Source organism: Nothobranchius furzeri, chromosome 7 (genome assembly GCF_043380555.1).
Source record: "Nothobranchius furzeri strain GRZ-AD chromosome 7, NfurGRZ-RIMD1, whole genome shotgun sequence".
Classification (NCBI taxonomy): Eukaryota; Metazoa; Chordata; class Actinopteri; order Cyprinodontiformes; family Nothobranchiidae; genus Nothobranchius; species Nothobranchius furzeri.
Genome location: NC_091747.1, coordinates 58399825 through 58420527, shown reverse-complemented (window position 1 = coordinate 58420527; position 20703 = coordinate 58399825). Strand labels below are relative to the sequence as shown.

At 41.7% G+C, this 20703-nt stretch overlaps 2 protein-coding genes across 3 annotated transcripts; both read left to right on the top strand.

Moving 5' to 3' along the window:
- The first annotated feature begins 351 nt into the window (after window positions 1–351).
- LOC107383035 (ATP-dependent zinc metalloprotease YME1L1) lies at window positions 352–9105 on the top strand. 2 transcript variants are annotated; one of them, XM_015955439.3, is made up of 18 exons: window positions 352–612; window positions 1171–1290; window positions 2555–2723; window positions 2807–2908; window positions 3002–3111; window positions 3307–3457; window positions 3716–3799; window positions 4246–4419; window positions 4491–4643; window positions 4724–4856; window positions 4929–4991; window positions 5230–5342; window positions 5487–5642; window positions 5718–5869; window positions 5944–6070; window positions 6153–6226; window positions 8130–8216; window positions 8291–9105. In XM_015955439.3, the coding sequence occupies exons 1-18, from the start codon at window positions 577–579 to the stop codon at window positions 8429–8431; spliced, it is 2145 nt and encodes a 714-aa protein (XP_015810925.3). In that variant the 5' UTR covers window positions 352–576; the 3' UTR covers window positions 8432–9105. The 2 variants fall into 2 exon arrangements, with proteins under 2 accessions (XP_015810925.3, XP_015810924.3); XM_015955438.3 differs by having other exon boundaries at window positions 3716–3823.
- An 856-nt stretch (window positions 9106–9961) lies between these two features.
- pks1 (polyketide synthase 1) lies at window positions 9962–20306 on the top strand. The gene is made up of 7 exons (XM_070553444.1): window positions 9962–10115; window positions 11218–11271; window positions 11365–11518; window positions 11585–11745; window positions 11824–12027; window positions 12451–12632; window positions 14036–20306. The coding sequence occupies exons 1-7, from the start codon at window positions 9962–9964 to the stop codon at window positions 19460–19462; spliced, it is 6336 nt and encodes a 2111-aa protein (XP_070409545.1). The 3' UTR covers window positions 19463–20306.
- The last annotated feature ends 397 nt before the right edge of the window (window positions 20307–20703 follow it).

Below are 20703 nucleotides of genomic sequence, written 5' to 3'. Positions count from 1 at the left end.
TGCCTGCATAAAAAATAAGACATGAAATCACAAGCTGTTAAATTATATTATTTAATTTTGAATTACAACTAGATTACTATAAATTAAAAACGTTTTTATAATTTCATAAGGTATTTTTTTATTTTGAATTGACATATCTATTTAATAAAAGTAATTTCAATCAGGCAGTCACGACCTTAGTCACGACAGGTCACGACGAATAAAAACTATCGTTTTCAATAAAAAATGCTATTTGACTAATTTATTAAATTAAAAGCTTAAGTTTTAAGCGAATTTATATAGTTTTAAAATGATTAAATTTATATTACCTATATTGAAAATGTGATAATGCACGTTATACCCGGAAGTAATTTGTCTGTAGTGTATGTCATTTTGTAGTCATTTGACCTCAGACGCCGGGAGGAGAATCCATTTGCCGTTGTTAGCTTAAAAAGTTGTGTAACTGCTGATAGTTGTGTAATAAGGAAAGCAAAAAGACACCGCTTTGAGGAGGATTGGTTTTTTTTACATTTTCAGAAGGTCTGTCTTCACTCAGCAACCATTCAAAGGTAGTCTTTCAAACATTTTTAAGCAAAAATGTTTTCGCTGGCGACGTCATTTCAACCACAGCAGGTAAGTCGACTGAAAAGCTGATCGATGATTTGTCTAGTTGTGTCTGTCTCTTTACGCTTCAGTCGGTCTTTGATAAAAAAAAATTGCGTTTAATCTTAGTAGACATTATGTGATCAACTAAGAGCTCTATAGACATTTGCTTTAGCGACATATTTGTTCTTGTCCTTAACAACTTGGTTTAGCTAAATGCTAACAGCATGTCAACGTTAAATCACCCCATGCTTGCGTCATGTTATGATTTCTGAGCACTATAAAACCAATAGTTTTGGTCGCTTGTTTGTCCTCTGATTTGTATTTGAAAGCCCACTGGATATGGATTTGTAGCTTGTAATTTATCCGCTTTATAACTCCCTTCAGTCAGAGCTGCGAACTTAGCAGGAACACAAACATAATCCTGACCCGCTCCACTGTCCTATTTGGAAGACTCCTTAAAACAAAACAACCTATCTGTTTATTTTAATCAATAACTAATCTTTGTACATGTGATTAATGTCAAGGCTATCTGTGTTACCATGTGATGAGAGACTGTTGGTCTTCTGTTAATGTTGCTTCTCCCAGATGATGGTGCCTCTGGGCCAGGTCATCAACGCGCTTCACTCTCTGAAGAGCTCAGCCACAGCTTCAGTTCAGACCCTTCATAAAGACTTTGCTCAGGAGCACAAGTCATACCTGAAAGAGGTGAGTGGGACACAAAAAACAAGTCAGATGTTTGACTTTATGCAAGCATGCTTTATGAGTCGCACATCAATGTGGAGTCACATTAGGCCACTTTTCATTACAGTGTTGCTTCAGATCATTGAAGTTTGCAGACATTATTTTAAGGTCAGCTCTTTTAACATTTCAGTCAGGGGGAGGTCTGGACTTTAACTGGACCTTCACGGCATTGTGATTATTTTCTGTTTCAGCCATGCTGTTGCTATTTTGGAGGTTAAAGAGCAAGTCACCCCAAATCAACTATTTTTTCTGATAAACTATATAAATGCGTGTCTAATCGTGCTGCAGACATGTGTAGTCAATAGTTTTGCACTTTAGTGCATTTTAGTTAAAATTTAAATTTTCTGCCTGAAACTGTCAGTTGTGCCGTTGTCAGGTAAAAGCTCTTCACTGCATTTGAATTTAAATCTGCCACCGCTATTGGCTAAGAGGTATGCTATGATGTAAACTGGTACATTATGATGTCACAATGTCGTGAGTGTGTGTATTTGTTAGTGGCTCCACCCTCTCGGTCTGCTAGGCAACAGCATTTGTTGCATTTTTCAAACATGAAGTGGGAGTGAAGTGTGCTTCTTGTAGGGGGTGACTTGCTCTTTAATATCTTATGACCCAATTCGAACCAATCTTCAGCTGTCAGACAGATAATTCCACAACTGATTATGAAATACTTTGGCATATAGAGAAATTTTTGGTTGATTCAGTGACTGTAAGTTGCCCAGATCATCAGTCTTTCACCACCGTGCAGACTATGAGGTGTTTGCGCTGATTCACTCTGACTGGTTTGCTCCCAACACAGTGCAGTACATTTGAGCTAAATCTCTTTACTTTGATGTCATCTCTCCAAACTAATGAACATTGATCCACAAGTCTTGTGGTTCATTCATATGCAACAGTGCAAACCTGAGTCACAGCCTGCGTGGTGGCGCAGTTGTTAGCACTGTTGCCTCGCAGCACGAAGGTTGCTTTTCGAAACTCGGCTGCAGCCTTTCTGCGTGGAGTTGCGTGTTCTCCCCATGCATGCGTGGGTTTCCTCCGGGTACTCCGGTTTCCCCCACAGATCACAACACGCCCTATAGGTTATAAATTTTAAGTCGCTTTGGATAAAAGCGTCTGCTAAATAAATAAAAATAAACATGTCTTTGATTTTCTTCTAGCTTCTCATCTTTATTCTGTTGCAAAGGTGTACATACTCTATAAATAACCCGCTCCTGCTGTTGTTTCTGTGTAGCCGAGTGTTAGTCTGAGGGAACTGGGCCTTTCAGAGGTCCGGGTGAGTCAGCTGGACGAGCTGGTCAGCAGGTTGCTGCCTGTTCCGAGTTCAGAGGAGCCTCCTACTGTTGCTTCAATATGGAGAGCTAGTCACATCTCTGAGGACAGCTTCTTTCAAAACAAGCATGGTGAGCGGCTCATTACAACTTTTTCTTTTTTTGGCTGTCATTTACAAAAATAACTTTTATGGATCTGTTTTTATACCTCAAAGGGTTTCCACAGAGAAGATTACAGGGTTTGGGCCCTCTCGTATGTCATAGACGGTATCACACCCCTCTTCAAGAAGTTTGCTCAGATCTACAGTTTTTGCCTTGTAAGAAACTGATTTTGGTATTTAAGACTTACAGATTTGTTGTTTTGTGGTTTTATTCAGTTTACTAATGATCTAATGTGTTGATCCTTTTAGTTTGGACTCAGAGCCGGGGTTTTAAGACTCTTCGAACAAAGAGCAGACGAATGGAGTCTGGGTACGACAAACCGCTGGAGTCTGAGACCTACACACCGACTTTCATGAAGGTAGGCTCCTTGTTCAGTTGATATTTAAACAATGTCTTGTGAGGGTGTTAAAGTGGTGGTGTCAGACTTTGATTATAGAAAAATGCTATAATTTTCAGCTCAACTCTTCAGTAATTAGAGTTTTTATTTGAAGTGTGAGGTTTTGACTAAAATAAACAAAGCGGCTTAAACATGTTTGTTTTCTTTTCTTTTCAGGGGTTGCTGACGAGGGACAAGGGGGCGGAGCCACAGTCTCTGGATCAAGTTGTAAAACAGAAAAACCTCCCTGAAAACCAGCAGGAGGCTTTCAAGACGGGCTTCACGGAGGGCTTCATGAGGTCTCAAACTTTAACTCAGAGAACTCAAGGTACACGGCTAAAAACAATTATGTTTGGATTAGATCATTCTTGTGTTGAATTTACGGAGGAGGATTAGTGCCACTGAAAAGAAAAAAAATACATCAATTCTGAGTTTTTTACCCAGAATTCTTAGGAAAAAAGTTAGATTTCTGACATTATTGTCAGAATCCTGAGATTTAAGTCCGAGGTCTTTTCTCCTCGGGGGGCTCTGATCCTCTTCCGAATGAGCGACACGTAGACGGATGACTCCTGTAATGTTTCGACAGATTCACTGAGGAGAACCCGGCTGGTCCTGCTGGTCCTCTTGCTCATTGGTCTTTACGGCCTGTCGAGAACGCCGTTTCTCTCCGGTAAAGGCTCCTTTTCTGACGCTGGTTGGTGTCGGTTTTCATTCTTTCATATGCATACAATTAAGATCAGAGCTCTGTGTGCACACTGCCCTCGCAGCATCCCTAGAAGAAGAAAAAACGCACAGTTCGTTCAAATAAAATCACTTTTCAGCCTTTAATTCCGCGATTTAGTTGTATCTTTGAGTTATAAGAAACTTGGATTTGAGCCATGGTGTGCATGTAGAGCTTGACTGATTATTTTGGTGCATGCTACTCTTTATTAACCCCTACACGTCTGTACCAGCTGTTTATATTTTCCACCCAGCTGCAGTGAAATGAGTAGCTGTAGGTTTGGATCCTCATGTTTACATGTGGGCCGCAGTAAGCACTAAGAAGTCATTTAGTCTGTGACCAGGCGAGAGTCGGGAGAAATCTGGTCCTGATGGGTTTGTTTTGGGACTTCACAGTGAGGTTCCGCACCACATCTGGTCTGGACTCGGCAGTCGACCCGATCCAGATGAAGAATGTGACTTTTGAGCACGTCAAGGGAGTGGAGGAGGCCAAGAATGAGCTACAGGATGTTGTTGAGTTTCTCAAAAACCCACAGAAGTTCACCGTTCTGGGTGGAAAGCTGCCTAAAGGTATTATAATCTTTTATTTTTGGTCAAGATAAATAAGATTTAAGTCTAATTTTGTGTTTTTTCCCCCACAGGAATCCTCCTTGTTGGTCCCCCGGGAACAGGGAAGACTCTGCTAGCGCGAGCCGTAGCCGGAGAGGCCGACGTGCCTTTCTACTATGCCTCCGGATCGGAGTTCGATGAGATGTTTGTGGGTGTCGGTGCCAGTCGGATCCGGAACCTTTTCAGTGAGTTTACTACATTTGAGAAAACGTCCAAACTCCTCAAGTCGTATCCAACTGATGTCTCGTTCCTTTGTGATTTGCAGAAGAGGCCAAAGCTAACGCTCCGTGCGTCATCTTCATTGATGAGTTGGACAGCGTGGGGGGGAAGAGGATCGAATCTCCGATGCACCCATACTCCAGACAAACCATCAACCAGCTGCTGGCGGAAATGGACGGGTCAGTTTCAGTCGTCGTCATAAAACTCCACAGAAATGAAGATTTCATCTAAAAAGTGATAAACTCTTACAGGTTCAAGCCAAATGAAGGCGTCATCGTTATCGGTGCTACAAACTTCGCCGAGGCTTTGGATAAGTATGTGTGTGTGTGTGTGTGTGTGTGTGTGTGTGTGTGTGTGTGTGTGTGTGTGTGTGTGTGTGTGTGTGTGTGTGTGTGTGTGTGTGTGTGTGTGTGTGTGTGTGTGTGTGTGTGTGTGTGTGTGTGTGTGTGTGTGTGTGTGTGTGTGTGTGTCACAGGTGTAGCGGCTCTGATTTTTACAGAAAATTTCACGACCGGACAAACTTTAAGATGTTGTTGTGTTGCTGCTCTTCAGCGCTCTGGTGAGGCCCGGTAGGTTCGACATGCAGGTAACCGTCCCTCGCCCTGATGTCAAAGGACGCAAAGAAATTCTCAACTGGTACCTCTCTAAGATCAAAGTGGACCCTGGTAAGTCCCCGTAGAACATTCTGCTGTGTTTGATCTAAGAGCTGAACCAGTGAAGTTAAACCTCAGAGGATCCCTTTGTTCCTTCTCTCTGTAAAGACTTTTGTCTCTGGTCACTTGAGTAAATCCTGCTTTGCTGTTTCTCAGCCGTCGACGCAGAGATCATCGCCCGGGGCACTGTGGGATTCTCCGGAGCAGAACTAGAGAACCTGGTGAACCAGGCAGCCCTGAAGGCAGCGGTTGACGAGAAAGAGATGGTCACGATGAAGGACTTGGAGTTTGCGAAGGACAAGATCCTAATGGGTGAATAAGCTTCGGAACCCTCATGTATCCCAGGAGGAGTTCCAGCTTTAATCCGGGTTTTCCTTTTCCTGTCAGGTCCCGAGAGGCGCAGCGTAGAAATAGACAAGAAGAATAAGACCATCACAGCATACCACGAGTCTGGCCACGCCATCGTTGCCTACTACACCAAAGACGCAATGCCCATCAATAAGGCCACCATCATGCCCAGAGGACCGACACTTGGACACGTTAGTTTTGATTGTAGCTTAAAGTAATCCATTTATGGTGTCGTTCTAAAACTAAGCTGTCACCTGGTGTTTAGGTGTCCTTGCTACCAGAGAGCGACCGCTGGAGTGAGACACGGGCCCAGCTCCTGGCTCAGATGGACGTTAGCATGGGCGGACGCGTCGCAGAGGAGCTCATCTTCGGAGACGACAACGTTACAACGGGTACGAGCTTCAAAGGAGCGGTTGGGTAAAAAAGTTAAGATGCTCCCGTTGTAACACCCCCTTTCCTTCGGTTTGCTTTCAGGAGCCTCCAGCGACTTCGACGGTGCCACCAAAATAGCTAAAATGATGGTGACCCGGTTCGGCATGAGTGATAAGGTAAAAACTACAGATCAATACCACTGATGTAAAATGATGTAGTTGTCTCTTTTCCTGGGGGTAGTAATCACATGATGCATCAGACTGTTAACGTGTTAAAACCCTGGAGAAAACTTCAACTTTTACTCAAGTAAAATCGTTATTTCACAAACATTTAACTTTATTATTTCAAATGTTGTCATTCAGAAGTGTTAGGCAATTCCAGCTGGAACGACCCCTGAAGAAGGGAATGGTACATTTCAAAATGGTGTAGAAAATAACTGCATTTGGACTAGCCGTTAGCTCAGCAGTCACGCTAGGTGTAAACCCTTAGGAGAAGCTGTGAAGATGGTGTAATTTTTGTGCTCAAAACTAGGGATGGGTACCGAATTCGGTACTTTTTAAGGTACCGACCGAATTCCATAGTACGGACCGAGCACCGATTCACGTCGTTTCAAACGGTGCCTCGTTTCGGTACCCGTCCATCATAACGAGAACTTGCCAAGACAGCTGCGCAAGAGCGTTATGTCGTCGGTCCCTGCGAGCGAGTTGTAAACAGAGCAGCATGGTAGAACGCACGCTAAAGCTTGGGTCCACTTCACTAAATGTGATGGGTAACTGGGTGATGATGAAACCAGCGACAACGATCTAAGTGTGAGGCATCATCGTTTTAATCTGCTCCAGCAGTTAAATAAACTGTTTAAGATAACGTTAGCTTGATATGTTAGCTTCCGTTTCACTAATGGTGCGTTCGCTTTCTCCTCGGAACTCCGAATTTCCAACTAGAAGAGCATGAACGCGCTCTAAAGTTTGGCTTCACTTTACTAAATGTGACGGGTGATTGGGTGAAGATGAAACCAGCGACAACGATCTAAGTGTGAGGCATCATCGTTTTAATCTGCTCCAGCGGTTAAGATAACGTTAGCTTGATATGTTAGCTTCCATTGCCACCGTTGTTATCAGCTAATGGTGCGTTCGGCTTCTCCTCGGAAATTCTAGCTTCCCAGTAGGAAACATCCAATGAAAAAAGACGGTAAAAGGAATGAAGATACACAGTAAATTCAGTTCACAGTAAAGATGTTTGCTTCAGTTTAATTATCAGCTTATAAAACTACAAGGACGATGTTAAAATACAAACAGTTGAATGTTATTTATCGTGATATTTATCAAATATGGTTATATATTGAGAAAAATATATATTTAATTATAAAAGAGAATTAAAATAATAAACACTCAAAAGTATCTAAAATTGGTACGTTAAGTACCGGTATCGATTCCTAGGTACCAGGAATTAGTACCGGATCGATTCAAATGTCAAAGGTACCCATCCCTACTCAAAACACTTCAAAATATGTCTTTATACCGTTTATTTCCTGTTAAAGACTTTGCCAAATATAGCTTCATTAAGCCAGGGCCTTTCTGATTGCTAACTAGCCAATTCGGAGATTTCTGTTTTAAATCAGCATGAAGCTGAATTACAGTTGAATAAATCTAAGAAGTGTGAGTCATTATTGTCACAAAGTGGCAGCATAGGTGAGGTTTAATGAACACGCTGGAGGTTTATCAATTATTAGACTAAATAATGACACAGAAGGCAATATTCTGAATTAAGAGAGATTTGTTCATATTTGTTTAATGAGGATCATAAAATGTGATTAGTGGCAGCAAAAGAATTAAAGGATGAAGTAGCGTCACCTAAAACCGCGTTCAGTTGTTTCTTCTGCTCTGTAGGACCACGGAAAGCGAGGGACTGAGTCGGAGTGAGAGCTTTTAGTGGAATCCGAGTCTTTTATGTTCAATCATCGGAAACGGAGGGAAAACTGGAGATAATAAACCCTTGTGTTTGACTTTAATCACTCCTTTGTGTTTGCAATGATCCTCGGCTAAAGTTTGAAAAGGCTGTTTTTTTTTTTCTCCCGCCCAGCTTGGGGTCATGACCTATGGAGACGTTTCCAAGCAGAGTCCCGAGACTCAAGCTGCCATTGAGCGGGAAGTCAGAGTTTTACTAAAGGTGCGTCCTTCTCTCGCCAGTGTGGGTGTTTTTACCTTCTTTTCTAAGTTTTTAAAACCATCGTTTTGCTTCAGGAGTCCTACGATCGGGCCAAAAACATTCTGAGGACCTACAGCCAGGAGCACGAGAAGCTAGCAGACGCCTTGCTGACATACGAAACTCTGGACGCCAAAGAAATCCAGATGGTGCTGGAAGGAAAACCTCTCGACCACTAGACATTCACGACTTTTTAAATATGTAAATAAAATATCTTTTTGAGGCCATTTTTTCCTCGTTTATGTTGATAATGTGAATACTACAATGAAACAACCATGTTTTACTCCTCTCTTATATCTCATCTACTTTATATTTCCTGCCATTAAAATTCCATTTGCTGAATTCTCAAATATTCTTACAACAGAAGATTCTGTAGGATTTTTTGGGTCATCCAGAACACCGTAGGACCTTAACGTACCTCTGCCCCGCCCGAACTCTCCTCCTCTTATCTGTTTCATGTATTTTACTCACATTGATGCTGTTTTGGTTGTTTATTTATTGAAGTGCCCAAAGTGTTTTGTTCTTTAAAACTAGTGCATGCTAGAGCTGTGACTGATGAGAGAGGAGGTGTGTGTAAATATTTAAACCACATGAATGAACTGATTCGGTGCTTCTTTCTGCTACTGTTGCCTAAAGGCCTTCTTGAAGCTCAAATAAAGAAAATTCTCTCAGGAAACACATTTGTGACTGTTTTACATGATGCAAGAGTCAAACAGGAGGTAAAAGTTTTGTTTCAAATCAGCATAAAGTTTTATTCTGTATTTCAAAATGTGAGACGATGGATGAAGCTGGTTGGAGAGTTGGATTGTTTTTATGTAATTTAATCAAATGATTAAAAACTCTACATTTGTGATATTTTTGCTATATGGTTTTTATTTTCTTATGGACATGTTAACTTTATTTTCTCTAAGTGTTTTTCTCCCCAGAAGAAGCTACAACGATGTTCTGCTGAGCTGTGGTGGCCTCATGGAGGGGGCCATCGTCTAGCACACTGTTGCTAACCACTTAAACATTCTCCCTCTCCTGATAATAACTTTGCTTTCCTTGACGTTGGATGTGCTACTACTAGTTTACCCGTTTAATTATAGATCCACTCGGATAAATACAATAAAGTTTATCTCTTGCCAAATAGAATATTTACTAAGACATCACAATGTAACCATAGAAACACTACTTGGTGTGTGTGTGTGTGTGTCTGCTCTGTCTTCTCGATCCCCAGTGAGTCGTGGAGGATGGCTGCTTATACTGAGCCAGGATCCTCTGGAGGTTTCTTCCTGTTAAAAGGGAGTATTCCTCTCCACTGTCGCTAAATGCTTGCTTAGTATGAGGATTGCTGTAATTGATGCAATTTGCTGGGTTCCTTATATAGGAAACATTATTTCTGATTGGCTTAATGAACTGTGAATTGAAATGTTTATTATGTGAAGTGCCTTGAGACGACGCTTGTCGTGGTTTGGCGCTTTATAAATAAACTTGAATTAAACAGGTAAAACAAAGCTCAGCGTGCACACAGGTCTGGACAAGAAAGTATTTGTTACAGTACAGAAACGGTTAGTCTAAAGTACTACTATGTAGTACAGAGGCCAAAGTAAATTTAGTGAAGCAGAGAGAAGGAGTCCAAGATCTTTTTGTGGAATGGAGGAGGCGAGGGAAAAGCTCCATAATAAATTTATCCTGGGAAGATTTAGATGGAGGTTTGTCACTGATCCATGAAAGGAAAATGTTCTACGTGCAGCGTAAGTGAGGACAGTCTCGATCCAGTACTGAGTTTACCGTCTGTAGATCCCAACAGTAGCGAGACACTGTCTCAGTCCAGAGAAGAACCAAATAGCGCTCATATCCTTAGGATCTCTCAAACATTGAGTACGTACTGCTGATTTACATTTAAGGCAGTCAGGAGGGACTTTGTCATATTTATTAGGAGATATTTGTAATCTGTGAATGATTTTAACACATTTACTAGTTAGGTTTGATCTTCTGGTACATGTCTGAGTATCAAACCCAAGAATTTCAAAATAAAAGTAACACTTCTTCTTTGGCTCAATTCTGAGGTGGTTTGATGTTTTCTTACTTAATTTTTTTTATTACCCAGTTATTTGGATGCAAATATGTTAGTTTTTAGTGTATGGGTACGTTTCTATTCACACATATAGCATTTTTGTTTTGCTTCAAATAAAATAAAAATGATGTGTTTGGATACTCCAGAGATCTGAGTTTGTTTTAGCATGATTTTAGTTTCGTAGGACATCATATTGGATATTTAGTGGCTAAACATTAAAAATAGAAAAGCTGAAAGTCTCTCAAAAATAAATTCCTAGAAAATATTTTAATTATATAATTTTTATAGAATAAAAATATCAAAACTGCTAGTAAAAGTGAAACTATATTTTAAGTTTTTTTCTTCTTAAATTGTGTTTTATTGATATTTTTTAAACTTGTAAAATATATCCTAAATTTGCTGCATTAAAAATTCTACCTACGATTTCCCGAAAGCCTGAATTTATTTGCAAATAGGCCTATTGGTGTTTTTTTAATTATCTTCAACTCTTTAGATGCCTGTTTTGCTCAGATGTGTCTAGGTTCCAGCACAATCAGTTATTAATATTAAATAAGTCCAGATAAATAACAATAAATATATAGATTTTAAGGCTGCTTTTTGTTACTAAAGAACAGAGGTTTAATTTGACATACCGGTAAGCATCCCTTTGACACACCTGTTGTTTACCTGAAAAAAATCGTCCTTAAACTATAAACAGGATTTAGTTTCTATCAGTCAGGAAAGGAGAGAGCTTGGATCATCATAACCCATAATTAAGAGATTTAGTTCCAGCTGACACACGCGGAGGTGAACAGAGTCCTCTTGTTGACTTAGATATTTAAGAAGTCTGAAAAAATTTCAGTTCTTATTTGGACGTCAAGCTTCAGCATGGAGAGACCTGAAATCAGCTTTTGGTTTTGAACTAAGAGCTGGTGAAACGCAGAGAAACGATGGAGGACATCGCTGTTGTTGGAATGGGATGTAATTTTCCTGGAGGTAGGCCTTTTCCGAGGACTTCTATACTATAAAGTATCAGACAATATAAATAATTCACGTAATTCTTTTCTATCCTAGGTGAAGGGCTGGATAATTTCTGGAAAGTTCTGCAGGAGGGAAAGAACTGTGCATTAGATATTCCAGCTGAGAGGTTTGACACCAGCTTTTGGTTCCATGCTGATGCCAACAAACCTGGAAAAACCCAAACAACCAAAGCTGCTCTAATAGAAGGGTGAGTTCACAGAACGTGTTCATTTATTCCTCAACTTGAGCGATGAGTTTGTTGTTAACATTCCAGGTTTAATGAGTTCGATCACACGTTTTTCGGGATCCCTGAAGTGGAGGCAGACTCCATGGATCCTCAGCAGAAACTCCTCCTGCAGTGCTCCTACAGGGCTTTGGAGGATGCAGGGGTAACCATGGAGACTATCAGCGGAAGCAGGACTGGAGTTTACATCGGTACGCTTCTCACATTTTTACATTTCCAGCTGAAATCCTGGATTTTGTTCATCGTATCTTCTTTCTGTGCTGCTGCAGGTCTCATGAACAGAGACTATGAGATGATCAGGAACAACAATCCAGGATCAGTAACTCACTACAACGGCACCGGGACCGCCATGAGCATCTCAGCTAACAGGATCTCCTTCATTTTTAACCTGACTGGACCTTCTTTTGCTCTGGACAGCGCCTGCTCTTCTTCTTTGGTGGCTATACATGTAGCCTGTCAGGGTTTAAAGCAAGGTGAGATGTGGAATAATAATGATTAAAAAAATTACAAAAAAATAAAATAAAACTGGCAAAAGTGTGTTGCTTTAGTCAAAAATGTTTTTATTTTTCCTCAAAAAACTCTTTAGGGAGTTTTCTTTGATTAGTCTGCTTGTTATTATGTTTTCTATCTAAATAAACACATTGATTCTATTATTATTATTATTATTATTAGTTTATTATTTTTATTAATTCTTCCTTTTGTTTAAGAGCCTTTGCCCAAACTGTACTAAATATATTGTGGAATGTGTTTGGTAGGCTTAAATAAGTTAAACTTCAGCTTTTACCCTTTAAAATAAAGTTTCAAACCAGAAAAATAAAGACGGTCTCCTAAAGAAATTTGAGACGATTCAAGATTTTTTTTTACTTTATATTTTCATAATTTTATATTGCGACCAGGAGACTGCGAGATGGCTCTGTGTGGAGGAGTTAACTGCATCATCGAGCCAAGAGTGTTTGTGGCTCTCAGCAAAGCGAAGATGATTTCAGCTGAAGGAACCAGCAAGCCCTTTTCCACGAGAGCAGATGGATACGGCAGAGGGGAAGGCTGCGGAATTGTACTCCTGAAACCTCTCAGACAGGTAGCTGCTTTTCTCTAGGTTTACCGCATTTAATATGAAGTGTTACTCGTTTTATTCTAACTTGCACAAAGCATCTATTGCTAAATGGTCTGAAATGGGGAGGAATATAAAAATACTTAGTTGAAAATAAACCAATAAAGTTCATCCAAGCTTGGCAGGTTAAACAATATAAATATAGGGGGCAGCAGTAGCTCAGGTGGTAGAGCGGGTTGCCTCACGATCAGAGGGTCGTGGGTTTGATTCCAGCTCCTGCCAGGGGAATCCTGCTGTTGTGTCCTTTGGCAAGACACTTCACCCAACTTGCCTATGTTGCTGGTGGTCAGAGGGGCCGACGGCGCCAAAATGGCAGCATCGCCTCTGTCAGACCGCTCCAGGGCGGCTGTGGGTACAAGTAGCTTACCATCACTAGCAGTGTGTGAATGTGAGAGCGCATGGAAGCGTCTTTGAGTGTCCTAAAGAGCGCTATATAAGTTTGATGGTTACTATAAATATATATATATTTTTTCCAATTTAAACAAGTTACTACCAATGGTTAATATAACAATTATTATATAAGAGTAGAGCAGCAATAAAATAAATAAAACCTGCAGTATAGATGACCTGCATTATGCAGATCCTCCACACGAGGACAGACAACATGTATAAGTAGGTAAGTACAGTAAGTAAAAGTTTAGCGCCTTTCGCAGATATTAATCACAAAACGCTGTACAACATGAGTAAGATCAGGGCAAATACCTCTAATCAATAAAAACATCCGAAAAACAATAGCAGTGATAAAATAGTAAATAAAATCAGGAGTAAAAACAAAGTGAAGGTGTGAACCCGAACAAAGCCATCTTTTAGAAACATTTAGGGAGGGAACGCCTGGATGAAAAGGTGAGTTTTTAGATGATTTTTAAAGACCTCTACAGTGTTTGAGAGACGGAGATTTGAAGGTAGACTGTTCCAAAGTCTGGGTGCAATAGTCTGAAAGGCCCTGTCCCCTTTGGTTTTCAGTCTGGTTCGAGGAACAGCCAGGAGGTTTTCAGATGTGGATCTACGGTTCCGAGAGGTGGTGTGTGGGGATAAAAGCTCAGATAGGTAGCTTGGAGCCTGGTTGTTAAGAGCTCTATAGGTCAGGACTAAAACTTTAAACTGTATTCTATATTCTACCGGGAGCCAGTGGAGGGACTGCAAACCTGGAGTGATGTGAGCTCGTCTGCTGGATTTGGTTAGGAGTCTGGCTGCTAAGATTTAACTCAGCTGGTTAATGAGGTAAAGTAAAAATCTCTCGGATAGGTGGTTGGTTTCTCAGACACTTAGAAATATGTGCATCAGATGAGCATTAGTTCTAGTAACTGGAGTAATTGGAAATTGTTTATGCAAAATTAGCAAGCGTCCTAATATTTTTTTTCCCCCTAAAGGCTATGAAGGATTGCAACAAAATATGGGGAGTCATCTGTAAAACTGCCATCAACCAAGATGGACGTTCTGTCACTCCAATCACCAAACCTTCCATGAGTCAACAAGAGGAGCTGCTGAGAAGAATCTACTCAGACACGGACATCGCTAGCGTCCAGTACATAGAAGCACATGGAACTGGAACCCCAGCTGGAGATCCAACAGAGGCTGGAAGCATCTCCAACGTTATTGCTAAAGCCAGACCGGCCGGTTCTGGGCCACTGCTGATTGGATCCGTGAAGGGCAACATCGGACACACGGAAGCTGCAGCTGGAGTAGCCGGACTTATTAAGGTACTCCTGATGATGAAGCACAAAACCATCGTCCCCTCAGTTTTCTACTCTGAAGATGGTTCAAGCATAGATGTAAAAGCTCTGAAATTACACATTCCAAGCCAAACTCAGAGATGGGAGGTGATTCAACCACTGGGAAGGGCAGCGGGTGTGAACAGCTTTGGGTTTGGGGGAACAAATGCACATGTGATTTTAAGAGAGCACAACCACACAATAGTTCCCACACAAGATGGACCAAAACTTTTTGTATTGTCTGCAATGTCTGAAAAAGCACTGAGCCTAACGATAACTGACACTCACCAAAGGCTTTGCAGCAGTGAAACAGCTGATTTGCAGGCCATCTCCTACACCTCAGCATGCAGGAGGACTCACTGCAAACACAAAGTTAGGAAGACGTTTTCAGCATCGTCCCTATTAGATTTAAAAAAACAGCTCAGATCGGCACATAAAACCAAGTTTGAGTCAGTGAAGTCCGACGTTCAAGTGGTGTTTGTGTTTTGTGGGAATGGCGTTTCTTACAAGGGGATGTGCAGGCCGCTCATGACGAAAGTTCCTGTTTTTAGAGAGACGGTTAGAGAAGTTGAAAGGCTTTTTCGGAGTTATAAAGACATCAACATCAGTCAGTGGCTAACTGATGACACGGACGACAGCTGCTCCACCCATCCAAATGTCGCCCAACCTCTACTTTTTGCAATCCAAGTTGGCATTGCCACCCTGCTGAGGCACTGGGGTGTGAAACCCAACGCTATGCTTGGTCACTCTGTTGGTGAGGTAGCTGCAGCTCACTGCTCGGGTGTTTTGCATTTGGACGACGCTGTGAAAGTGTTGTACCACCGCAGTAGTCTTCAAAGCAACGTCACGGGAGGGAAAATGCTTGTGGTCAGCAACGTTGCAGTGGAAAAGGTCTTGGAAGTTCTTCCAGCCTTTTGTGGGAAGATCAGTGTCGCTGCTTACAACAGCCCTCAGTCCATCACTTTGTCAGGAGATGCAGATGCTATAGATGTCCTCCATGAGAGGCTGACACTTCTGTTTGCAGACATAAATCTCTTCTTGCATTTCTTGGATGTCCCCGCTGCCTATCATAGCCACATGATGGATCCGATTCTAGACGACGTTGAGAGAAGCATTGGGCTTTTGGATGCAAACAACTTGGAGTGTGACCTATTTTCAACAGTGACTGGCGAAAGGTGTTCAGATGGTGACTTCATCTCTGGCACCTACTGGGCCAAGAACATCCGGGAGCCAGTTTTACTTGAGCGAGCTCTTCGTGCTTCTGTCACAGACGGAAGACGAAATGTGGTCTTTGTGGAGATTGGACCGCGAAGGGCTCTTCAGAGGTACATATGTGAGACTCTTGGAGATGATGTGAAAGTCCTTTCCTCCGTTAGATCTGAGAAAGACCGTGACACCATCTTCTCTACTCTGGCCAAACTGTTTGAACTTGGAGTTGATGTAGACTGGAAGGAGCTCTACAGGGGTGGTGAGACATTGCCAACAGCTCTTCCAGTCTACCAGTTTGACAGCATAAAGAAGAATGTGAACTTTGAAGCTTTAAGAAGAGGCAGCGAGTCATCCCGTTGTTCTCAGCACGGGTTTGAAACCCACGTAAGACAGAATAAGAAAGAATTTGAGTTTGACCTGTCACTGGAGACTGAGCCATATCTTTGGGAGCATAAAAACAACAACATTCCCATTGTGCCAGGCGCGTTTTATGTTGAGACAGCTTTTTCCTTAGTGGTGGCAAATCTGAAGCCAAAGAAACCTCTATCCCTGCTCAGTCTCAGTGTAACATTTGAGAGTGTTCTTGTTCTAAACTCACAATCCCAACGGTTGAAAGTAATGCTAGAACAATCAGAGAAGGAGGCCTCATTTAAAATACAGTCCCCTGTTGCAACATATGCCTCTGGCTTGTTCACAGAGCAGCCACCACTGCTAGAAGAGCCAACCGTTTGTCTTGATGTCATCTACCAAAGGTGCAAACTAGTCATGGCGACCGATGAAATTTATTCCCTTCTGTCTCAAGCTGGCTTTCAGTATGGCCCTCTTTTCCAAAAACTAAATGAAGTGTATTTCGGGAGCGAATTCAAGGAAGCTGTAACTACTGTTCGAGTCCCCGATGAACTTCAGAAGAATCTCCATGAGTATGTCATTCATCCTGTGCTTCTGGATTATTTTATGCAAATGACTGCTGCAGTTGCAATGGGACAACTGTCAGCAAGGCGGGGATTTCCCTCACGAATAGCAAGTATCAGCATCTCCGGACCCATGAGACAGGAAATGGTCGTGTACTTGCGGGCTAGTCGGGAGACACGAGAGTTCCTTGAGGTGTGTGGTTGTTTCACCACCAAAGATGGGAGTGTTCTTGTGGAGCTCAAGGGGGTGAGAATTTCATTTTTGGATTGTGTCTCAGATTCTCCTCAATGGTTGTTCTTTCACAGTGAAACAGTTGCGTTGGCAGACAGGAGAGACGTTCAAGATTGCAAAATAAAAGCGGTTGTCTTTGAAGATCAGCTTGGAATTGCTAAAGATCTGAGACCATACTTGTCTCCTGAGTCGGTTCTCATAGAGAGCAGAAAGAAGCTGACTTCGGATCAAGTTCAAAACTTGGTGTTTAGCTTGCTGGAACGAAATGATGACCTGAACAATGTTCTCTTCATTTCGGGTGTTGATGACCTCAGTCATTTGTCATCTGAGATGATTCTGAAGTGTTTCGTGACTTGCTGTGAGAAGTTACGGCACGTCGTTTTGGCTGTCAAAAGGAGCAAACTTCCCTGCACCATCAGGGTCATAACTTACAAATCGACAGAAATGAGTGTTGACCGTGTGACTCCTGGCTTCGTGCTCTCGGGCATGACCAGGGCATGCTCTGTCGAGATGGCAGAGCTTCACTTTCAGCTGATTGATCTCGCTTCCGTGACCGCCGAAGACATCCGTACCTTGGTTCATGTAATTAAAACCAATAAACAACAAGAGGTCAGGATCAACAAGGGGCAGGCATCGGCAACAAGAATAGCACAGACTCCACTGGAGGATAAGAACGAGACATATTTGGGGGATCTGAAAGACTATGTCCTTCAAACTACTGACCCATACAGAATGGCTAACCTGTCTGCCATCGTTGGTAACGCAGATGAAAGTCCTGTTCAAGAAAAATCTGTTGAAATCCAACTAGATAATGTGTGTGTTCATTCTTCGGATTATTTCCCTGTCAGCACTTCCCAGTTTAGCTTTGGGAAGACATTTTACTGGAACAACTGTGTGACTCAGAATCACAACCTCATGGCTTTAGACTACAGTGGCATTGTCACATCTGTTGGTAGACAAGTCAAAGACCTAAAAGTGGGAGACCACATTGCTTCGTGTTATCCAGTAACTGCCGCCGCAAAGATTGTCATTCCTGAAGCAGTCTGCTATGGCACAAAGACACTTCCAATTTTCAGAGAGACTCCATGTGTGTCCTACTTCATATTGGCATGGGAGATCTTGCAAAATGTGCTGCCCAAAGTTCTTAAACAGCACAGAAAGCTGGCAATTATCTCCTCAAACTCAGTCTCGGTTCTCACTAAGGTTCTTGCACTCGCAGCCAGCAGGTCCGGCTGGAATGTTTCATCTCGAGCACGCCTCACCAGCGAACTGTCCCATTTCGATGCTTTTGTTTTCCTGCCGCCTGTCGATCACTCTCTGGAGTTGATGTGTGACAGTGTCGACTCAGTGAAACCTGCTGTTTTTGTGTGGAGCAGTCACATGTCACCGCCTGTTCCCAAAAGCAGGTTTGCATTAAAGAGCGAGCAAATTCTTGTGCATGAACTTGATGTGGCTCGTGTTCTCCAGCGAGCCAGTCTGCGAGCCCGAAGCAGAAGCGTCTACACCTGGCTACAGTCACTGGGCTTCAGTGCTGAGTCGCTTCCTCTTAGAAGGGAGCTTAATCACATAAAAGAACACGAGTCTTACTTCGCCTCACCAACGGTGCAGCAGGTTGTTATCAATCATGAGGGATTTGATTTTCCACCATCTGACGACGTGTTGTTGACAAGATCCAAGCAGCTTTTTAAGCAGAGATGTGTTTATGTTGTAACAGGAGGCTTGTCTGGATTGGGATTTGAGACCGTTAGGTTTATTTCCAAAAATGGTGGAAGCCATATTGCAATATTCTCAAGAAGTGCTCCTTCTGACAGACTCCAGCTTGAACTAGATCTCCTCCAGAAGCAATATGGAGTCAAAATCCTGAATATCCAGTGTGACGTTTCCATGTCGGTGCAAGTGGTGGATGCGTTCTCCAAAATTGGAGCAAAGTTTCCATCTTGTCCAATCAAAGGTGTGTTTCACAGTGCTGCAGTCCTGCACGACGCACTGATTGAATCTCTTTATGAGTCTCTCTTTCGGAAGGTGCTGAAACCCAAAGTCAGTGGCGCTCTGAATCTCCACTTTGCAACCCTTCAGGAGAAACTTGACTTTTTTGTTTGCTACTCGTCCGTCTCGTCGGTCATAGGCAATGCATCACAGTGTAACTATGCTGCAGCCAATTCTTTCCTGGACATGTTTTGTCATTACCGAAGAAACCTCGGTCTTGTGGGACAGTCTATCAACTGGGGTCCTTTAAATGTCGGTTTGCTGCTGAACAAGGACCACTTTCAAAAGTTCTTGGAGGCAAAAGGGATGATGACCATGTGTGTGCGTGAAATCCACCAGACACTTCAAATGTGTTTATCAATGAACAGACCTCAACAGGTAATATGCAAGTTCAACTTCAAAAACCTCAATGTGCACGTACTTTCCCAAAACGCATCTCTGAGGGAGCGACTGTCAGCTTTAGTGGAAACAGCGCTCAAAGACGAAAAACACAAAGAACCCAAAGTTCAGCCTTCTTCTTCCACGCCCGAAAGTGTGAGGAGAATTTTTAGTCAAGTACTGAGCTTAAATGCAGCTGAGCTGGATGACGAGGCCTCTCTGGGTGCACTTGGAGTCGACTCGATGCTAGCCATGACTCTGCAGAACAGGATTTTCCAGGAGACTGGAGTGAATGTGCCTTTGGTCATAATACTGGACCCAAACAGCACACTTGTCACTTTGGTCAAAGTTGTCTTGAATGGTGGGTGATTTTATTCCAAACCCTTAAAAAGCAAAGAGCCAATGCACCATTATACTAAATTTGGGCCTAAATTGTATCAAGAAAATCTGAATGTCATATAAATGTAAATAGTGTGTCCAGTTTTTAACGGTTAACAGTTGCACCGATGTTGTCTTTGGCAGAAACATAAAATAAGATTGGCAAACAATTAACACAAACATGCATGAAGAATTAAGAATCAGATGTTTTCAATTAAACAATAAAAGTTTGAAGAGCCTTTATTCGTATAAACCGTGTAATCAACAATGATAATGCTTCTGAGTTGTATTAAAGTTTGCATTTAAGAGTTCTGTGTACACCTGCAAAATGGTAAATTGTCATTACTGTGTTGTAGTTGCATCTCATCTAAGAAAATAGTGTAGGTTAATTTAATGTGCATACATTTTAGAGTAGATCATGTTTTAAGTAATTAATTCAAATTTTTAACAAATAACAGAATATCATTAAAAAAGACAATCCTTATTGTTGGATTATGAGTTGTTAATGAGATGTACTAGCACACTGCTGCTAACCACTAATACATTCTCTCTCTCCTGATAGCAACTTTTTGTTTTCATTGACTTTTGATGTGCTAATACTAGTTTATCCGTTTAATTATAGCTCCACTAGAACAAATACAATAAAGTTTATCTTTCACCAAATACAATATTTACTAAGACATCACAATATAACTATAGACACATTAATTGTGTGTGTGTGTGTGTGTGTGCGTGCGTGTGTGCGCGCGCGTGTGTGTGTGTGTGTGTCTTTGTCTGCCTGCTCTGTCTTCTCGATCCCCAGTGAGTCGTGGAGGATGGCTGCTTATACTGAGCCAGGATTCTCTGGAGGTTTCTTCCTGTTAAAAGGGAGTTTTCCTCTCCACTGTCGCTGCATGCTTGCTTAGTATGAGGATTGCTGTAAAGTCACTGACACTAGTCAGTGACTTGATGCAATTTGCTGGGTTCCTTATATAGGAAACATTATTTCTGATTGGCTTAATGAACTGTGAATTGGAATGTTTATTATGTGAAGTGCCTTGAGACGACTCTTGTCGTGATTTGGCGCTATATAAATAAACTTGAATTGAATTGAATGTATTGTATCCTCTATTATGCTCAATGCTTCTGATGTCCTTAAGAATGAAAAAAAAGAGATTGTGTTGCTTTTTGTAATATTTGAAGTCATAAAATTGTAATTGTTGCATTATTAATATAACATTTGTTTATGGTGT